Source organism: Rhodamnia argentea, chromosome 9 (genome assembly GCF_020921035.1).
Source record: "Rhodamnia argentea isolate NSW1041297 chromosome 9, ASM2092103v1, whole genome shotgun sequence".
NCBI classification, from domain to species: domain Eukaryota; kingdom Viridiplantae; phylum Streptophyta; class Magnoliopsida; order Myrtales; family Myrtaceae; genus Rhodamnia; species Rhodamnia argentea.
This window is the reverse complement of record NC_063158.1, coordinates 209,532-216,192: the sequence shown is the minus strand read 5'-3', so window position 1 is coordinate 216,192 and position 6,661 is coordinate 209,532. Positions and strand designations below refer to the sequence as shown.

The 6,661-nt window shown below is 46.8% G+C and overlaps 1 protein-coding gene across 2 annotated transcripts; it reads right to left on the bottom strand.

Moving 5' to 3' along the window:
- Window positions 1–1,944: 1,944 nt before the first annotated feature.
- Window positions 1,945–6,010, bottom strand: LOC115756612 (trihelix transcription factor GTL1). Of its 2 annotated transcripts, none has more exons than XM_030696455.2 (3): window positions 5,218–6,004; window positions 2,610–4,266; window positions 1,945–2,447 (listed from the first exon to the last, which is right to left on the bottom strand). In XM_030696455.2, exons 1-3 carry the CDS (start codon window positions 5,580–5,582, stop codon window positions 2,136–2,138), a joined length of 2,334 nt encoding a protein of 777 aa, XP_030552315.2. In that variant the 5' UTR covers window positions 5,583–6,004; the 3' UTR covers window positions 1,945–2,135. The 2 variants fall into 2 exon arrangements, with proteins under 2 accessions (XP_030552315.2, XP_030552318.2); XM_030696458.2 differs by having other exon boundaries at window positions 2,344–2,443; window positions 5,218–6,010.
- Between the last annotated feature and the right edge of the window lie 651 nt (window positions 6,011–6,661).

Sequence of the window (6,661 nt, the reverse complement as noted above, 5' to 3'; positions counted from 1 at the left end):
AGAAGAATATGTACATTTGAAGGGAAAAAAAAATATACATACATGTATTTGTCAAGATTTGCCGAGCTACTTGTTAGAACTGCGGAATAGCAGCCTCAATTGATTCGACTTCATAGAGCCGGTTGCTCTATTAGATTTGAACTGCTCAAGAACCGTCGTTTAACCGGGGAACGTCTGTGCTTAACTTTTGATCAAATTTTCATCAATTGCGAATCCTTCGCTTTTTTTTTTCTTGTTATAGCTATTCCTTCCGGTTGCGGACCGGACGATAATATTTTCTATCAAATCGCACCCGATAATTGTCTTTTTCTATATCGTTGCAAAAATGGTATGAAATTTCATCCTTTCCCCTACTAAATTACCAATATGCAAATTAAATTTCCCTATACGGTTCTAGCATAATGGATTCCAGTACGCATCTCGCCTATTGATGGAATGACGATCGATTCTTGCATTGGAGCGTCGGCGGCTACCTAGAGATATTCTTTTTTCCACTGACGATTGACAAGATAGAAACTCAATTTTAGTTGGGACGAATAATAAAAAGCTTTTGATACTTCCACATGCACAAATTTTTACCGTGTCACGCTTATTTGAAAGCTAACGAGAATCAAGGATCCATTTATTTTGTAAAAAATGAATAATTTAAAAAATATTTTTCTACAAATGATAGCTAATATTACTCACAAAAATGAACGAATGAAAAAAAATTTTCTTCGTCCACGAAGATGTTTAGACATAAATTATCATCCATAATGAAAATATTTTTTATTGACTAAATATCAAGTGATGTTTGCGATCATTTTTAAGATAATGTTATGAAACCATCGTTCATGTGATGAGATCGCGAGATTTGGGAGAGAGTTCGTCCAACATCAGGCAGACAATTAACCAATTCACGGTGCTAATCAGCAGAGCTAGCAATTGCTGTCGTTTCTGTTACGATTTTATTACGTACAAGACACAGGAAGGGCGACACTTTCTGCCGAAAAACCAGGATTAAAATAAAAAAAGAAACATGGTGTGGATCATCGTATTCAACTCTCTCCACCGCCAAGAGAAAACATTTCGTGGAAGGCAGGGAAGGACAAGGTTAGCTTTTTCAACATGTTCATGATAATCCAAATTCATATCATCCGTATGTAGTGATGTAAGTTACGAAACGACTAATCGCACGGCGAAAAGTTCACGGAACGTCATCGCCCTTTCATCAGCATTCCGTTTCATGTCGCCGATACGAAATTCCTAATCGTCCCGTCATTAATTTCGTCACGAGAAATTAGACCCTGGAATCATCTATAAGCCAAAATAACAAGGCAGATGGCACCACTTTGGCCTAAGATCCTCCTGACATCATTAACTTAATCACATGTTCATCAGGTGAATAAACTAATGGGGGCAAATTCCCTCCAAGTGCAGAGCTCAGACAACCAAAGTTGATGGGAAAAATAAATTGTTAAAGAAAGGTGTTAAATTAATTTAACATGGACAATGAGAGTTATTAAACAATTGCAATGAAATCAAAAGTGAGATGGAAAAAAAAACAAGAAACACCCAGCTGCTTTTGAACTCATACAACCCCAGAAATGAGACAGAATCCAAAGTTCAGCAATTTTATCAAACAGAAACCAACAAATGAGATCAACTTCTTCTTCTTCCTCCTCTGAATTCTTGAGCCTCAACCTCTTCAAGAATTGGAATGCTGCTTTCCCTTTGCAAGCTTTATTCTCCGCCTTTCTCGATACCGATTTTATTCGCCAAATGAAATAAACGAATCGGAGAGACGGGGGCGCGGTAGAAACTAAAGGGTGCCTTCGAAGAACTCCACGGTTGAGAATTGCCCTCATGATTTGCCACCGAAGAAGATAGGCGATGAAGAAGAAGAATGTTGTTTTGGAGGGAAGAACAAGAAAAAGGATGGAAATTAAGAAGGGGGTAAAATGATAAAGAAGGAACAATGATGTTAAATTTATTAGGCTTTGAGCTTAAGAATAATTTCAAAAGGTATGTTTAAAAGAGCTTTTTGAGCAGATACATGTGTGTATATGGTACAATCTTGCATGGCGGTGGATTCCGCCACCGCCACCACCACCGCCATGGCCACCGCCACTAACCGCCGCTGCGGCCGTGGAGGTCTACTGAACCATGGCTAGAAACGACGGCGCCCCGTTTCCTCCGCTGTTCGGGGGCGCTGATGCGTTCGGCCGCTGGAATTCAATCTTATAGGCAATTTTCCTCTCCTCTTCCGATTCTTCATCCTCGTCGTTTTCTTCATCATCCTCTTCCAATTCATTTTCCTCCTGATCTTCAATAATACCACTGTCACCTTCCTCCATCTTTTTATCATCGTAATTACTGCTGTTCACCCTTAATTGTTGTTGCTCCGAGTCCAAGTGTTGATTTTGATGCTGCCCTTGCCCTATGATCTCTTTCACGGTGTCTTCTGGCTTCAAATCCCAAAAAAATAATCAGCCCTCATACTGAACATGGATTGAATCAACAGTGAACATATATTCTTCTGCTAAACTGTATTCCCTTATGCATAATTCGATCATTAATGATGGAATTAGACATGAACGCTTCTCGGTTTTTTTACAAGAAAATGTTACCTTCTTAAGTGATCCTTCATTTCCTTCTTCGGCTATCCTCTCTTGTGCTCCTGAATTGCCGCCTCCATCTTTGTGTTCGGGCTCACTCGTCTGCGGCTGCGCCTGTGCCGGCGGCGGCTGATCCTGACTGATTACCGGACGAGCATCCAAGTTCGCGGAACTCGGAGACAGCTCAACCCTAAACCCCACGGAACCGGAGGTGGCAGCTGCACTGCTTGTTTCACCGCCACCGCCACCACCGAGTACCTTCCTCCTGTAAAGGGCATCGAGCTCGTGGAAGTACGGGCAGGTCTTGGCGTCCTCGGGTCGCTTCTTGTTGCTCTCCTTCACCTTCTTGAAGTACTTGTTGATGTTCTCCCACTTCTCCTTGCACCTCTTGGCGCTCCTCTTGTACCCCATCCTTGCCATGCTGGCAGAGATTTCTTCCCACAGCGGCCCCTTAGGGCCGGCCTCTTGATACCTCGACTCGAGCCCACTCCGCAGATTTATCAGCTCGAGGACTTCCACTTTCGGCCACCTCGAAGAGGATAATGGCTCCCTAACACTTCTGCCGCTAAGGATGAGTTCTTGAGGCTGCGGTGGAACTTGCTGCTCTGGGACGGCCATGATTATTTCTGTAGAAATGGGCAGTGGATGCGTGACGACCTCGATGTTCTGTCGCTGCTGCCGCCTTTGCTCTTGATACGTTGGAGGTGGTGGCATCCGCGGCTGTGGATGAGGAGCGGCATGGGTTGGTTGAACCTGGGGTTTAGGCGGCGGAGTTGAAGACGGAGGGGGAACGCCTGTCGTCACAGTCGCCGGCATCGTGGGCAGATGGATCGTCTGGCCTGTGATCTTCTGCAAGAGTGAGACAATGGCTGCATCCCTTGAGGCGGAGGCGGCGCGCTCTTGGGCCGCAATCTCGTGCTCCTGGGCCAGCCTGGCCATCTCCTGCCGCCGCCACGCCTCCTCTCTTATCATCCTATCCTGTTCCCTCTTTTCTATGGCCTCCAAGAACCTCTTATGCATCTCCTCCTGCTTCTGCATCACCTGCTTCATCAGTCCCTCGAAGAGCTCCATCATCCTAGGGCGGCTTCCACCGCCGCTGCCACTCGTCTCTCCCGGCCCCCTCTTCCGCTTGCGGCTACTGCCCGCGGTGGACGGCTCACCTTCCTCATCATCATCCTCGTCATCATCGTCCTCCTCCTCAGATCTGCCAGACGAGGACGAATTGTTTGACGAGAAGATCATTCCCATCGGGCTAGCTAACATTGGGGGTGGGGCTACCAGCCCGGTAGATACACCGGGTGCTGTGGTGGGTGCAAATATGTGGTGGGTATGGGGCGGCGGAGGCACCAAGACGGGAGGCTGGACGCGGAGGGAGGAGATTGGGATGGGGTTGGCGAACGATATCCCGACTGAAACCGGGTTTACCGAGAGACCGCCCGGGGCTGCAGCCACAGCAGCAGCACCACCACCACCACCTGGAGCTGGCGACATCCCGACGGCGGCGGCGGCGGCGCTGTGGAGGGCTTCGAGCTCGGAGAAGAACTTGTAGGTCTTGCCGTCTTGACGACCAGCACGGCCTTCTTTGGTCCTTTTATAGTACTTGTGGACGTTCTCGAACTTCTCTTTGCATTTCTTGGCACTCCTCCTGTATCCGAGTTCTCCTAGCTTCCTGCAACCAAAAATTACATTGAACAAAACATAAAGAAACAAGTTGCTTAGTGAATCTCTCTCTGTCCTGAGATTGATGTCATGCATGAGATCAAAATCCCAGATCAAGGCTCGTAATCTCCGTCTTGTCAAGTAGCAGACAACTAGGAGCTGTGTGTGAGAGAGAGAGAGAGAGAGGAGAGAGAGAGAGAGAGAAAGAGACAGGAGATGAGACACGTCCAATGCAAATAGCGACCCAACTTTATGACAACTTATCCCACTGCTAACCCATTAACAGAAAAAAAAAAAAAAAAAGAGGAAAGAAGCTGGAGCTTTCGCTGTTATTATTTGTATAATTGGAAAGTGCAGAGAGAAATGTTGAAATTTGGGGGAGAATTGTTCTTGGGATTTTCAGTATTTTTCGAAGGGAGGGGTACAAATCAAGATGCTTTTCACATCCACATGTGAAATAAGATTAAAAAAAAATCTGGGAAAAGAGGAGAGAGAGTGAGGAGGCAAGGGATTGGTCCAGAGCTCATGCACTTTGATTTGGCCCTATATTTCTAAATTTGGAGAAAGTTAACCCACCCCCCATCTCGAAATCGAGAGGAGGAGGAACACAAAAAAGATGCCTAGATGCCCCCAACAACTCGTGAGTCAGGTTGGAAAGAGAGAGAAACCATGTGCGCTTGTACCCACAGAAGAGAGAGAAAGAAGAGAGAGAGAGAGAGAGAGAGAGAGAGCCCATCTGTGTCACAAGCACTGGTTGGATTGCTTCTAGTGATGAATCGTATCTAGGGAAGATGGAAGGAGTGGGAGGGAGGGAGGGGGGGGGAAGATTAGTTGAGGTAATCATGTTTTGACAATGATATTATCATGATGATGATGATGCAATGAGGGGTTATTACATGGTTGATTCAATTTCTGTCATTTTATTGGGGGTTGGAATTGTTGATGTGATTCTTTCTTTTACCTGGACACATCTTCCCAGAGTGGACCCTTGAGCGAGGCGTCCCGGAACGCTGCGTCCATCTCGGACCTGATCTTCAGAAGCGCCAGCGTCTCCTGCCGCGGCCACCGGTTCCCTCCCCCTCCTCCTCCGCCGCCGCTCCCGCCCACGTCCGCCGCGGCGGCCGCCGTGGCTAGGGCGTCCATGTCCCCGCCCGCGAGCGGCGGGATTTCGTCCAGGCCGGGAGGGGCGGGCGGGCGGCTGCTTATCGGGGAGGCCTCTTCAACCACCATGTGGTGGTGGGGATGGGGCTCGGCAGGGGGAGGAGGAGGAGGAGGAGGAGGCGGGGGGCCGCCGTAGTGGGAGTGGGACCCTCCTCCTTGCTGCATCGCTCCTGAGGTTAATCCCCTCCACCCTCACCGAAGTTGAATTGTGGGGGTCAAGAAGGGGTGGAGGGGGGCTCCAAGAAGGACATGCAGATGCAGATCTCGACTCCTTTCTTCCTCTCTTCCTCTGCTCCAAAGACAAGACAAAGATGGTCACTTCGATCAGCAGCAGCTCCCTTGAGCCTCTCCTCCCCTAGAGAGAGAAAGAGAGAGAGAGAGAGAGAGAGAGAGAGGGAGAGGGAAGTGGGTTTGCGAGATATGAGGGCGATGTTTAATGGAGGGGTCAGAGAGAGAGAGATAGATAGAGAGAGAGAATTCCTACGAGTTAGTGCAAGAAGAGGGAGGGTTCAGATTTTGGTTTTTGTGTTCTTTTCATGTTCAGAAGATAGAGAGAGAGAAGGGGTTGCAGTAAAGAAGAGAGAGAGAGAGAGAGAGAAGAGGAGGAGCATAATCATCCAGTCTGCAACTGTACTACACAAACAGGAAAAAATTTAAAAAAGAAATGAAAAAATGACAGAGTAAAAAGAAAGAGATGGGTTGTAGAGAGAGAAAGTGAGTGTGTGTGTGTGAGAGAGAGAGAGAGATGGGGACGAACGATTATGAAGATGATGATGATGATTGAGAGAGAGAGAGAGAGAGAGAGAGAGAGAGAGAATGGGTGTGAATGTGAATGAATGAATGAAATGTGATAAAAAAACAGAGGAGAGGAGGAGGAGATGCTGCGTTGTCAGCGACTTCACCTTTGCTTCCCCTTCCTCTCCTAATTATTGTTAGAAGCCCCCCTCCCCCAATCTTTTCACCAACACTTAAATTATCTCCATCCTCTTCCCTTTTTATTCATCATTATTATTATTTCTTTAATCCCACAACCCCCACAATAATTCACAAAATAAAATAAAATAATAATAAAAAAATCAATTAATGATCGACCAAATATGGATCGGCAAAGCTCCCCACCCATCCATCCACAAGTACGCCGCCTAAAGGACATGGCCCTCCTACTAATTCAACTTGCTTTGACAAAGATGGATTTCGACATGGGAATTCAATCTCTTTTTTTTTAATTATTTTCACGAGTTTCC

Bases quoted from the DNA above. Each gene is read 5' to 3' on its own strand.
- LOC115756612 (XM_030696455.2), bottom strand. From the start codon at position 5,582: ATGCAGCAAGGAGGAGGGTCCCACTCCCACTACGGCGGCCCCCCGCCT. The intron at 4,267-5,217 runs GTAAAAGAAAGA...TTTTGGTTGCAG, and splicing joins CTCTGGGAAGATGTGTCCAG to GAAGCTAGGAGAACTCGGAT. The intron at 2,448-2,609 runs GTAACATTTTCT...TGGGATTTGAAG, and splicing joins ATGAAGGATCACTTAAGAAG to CCAGAAGACACCGTGAAAGA.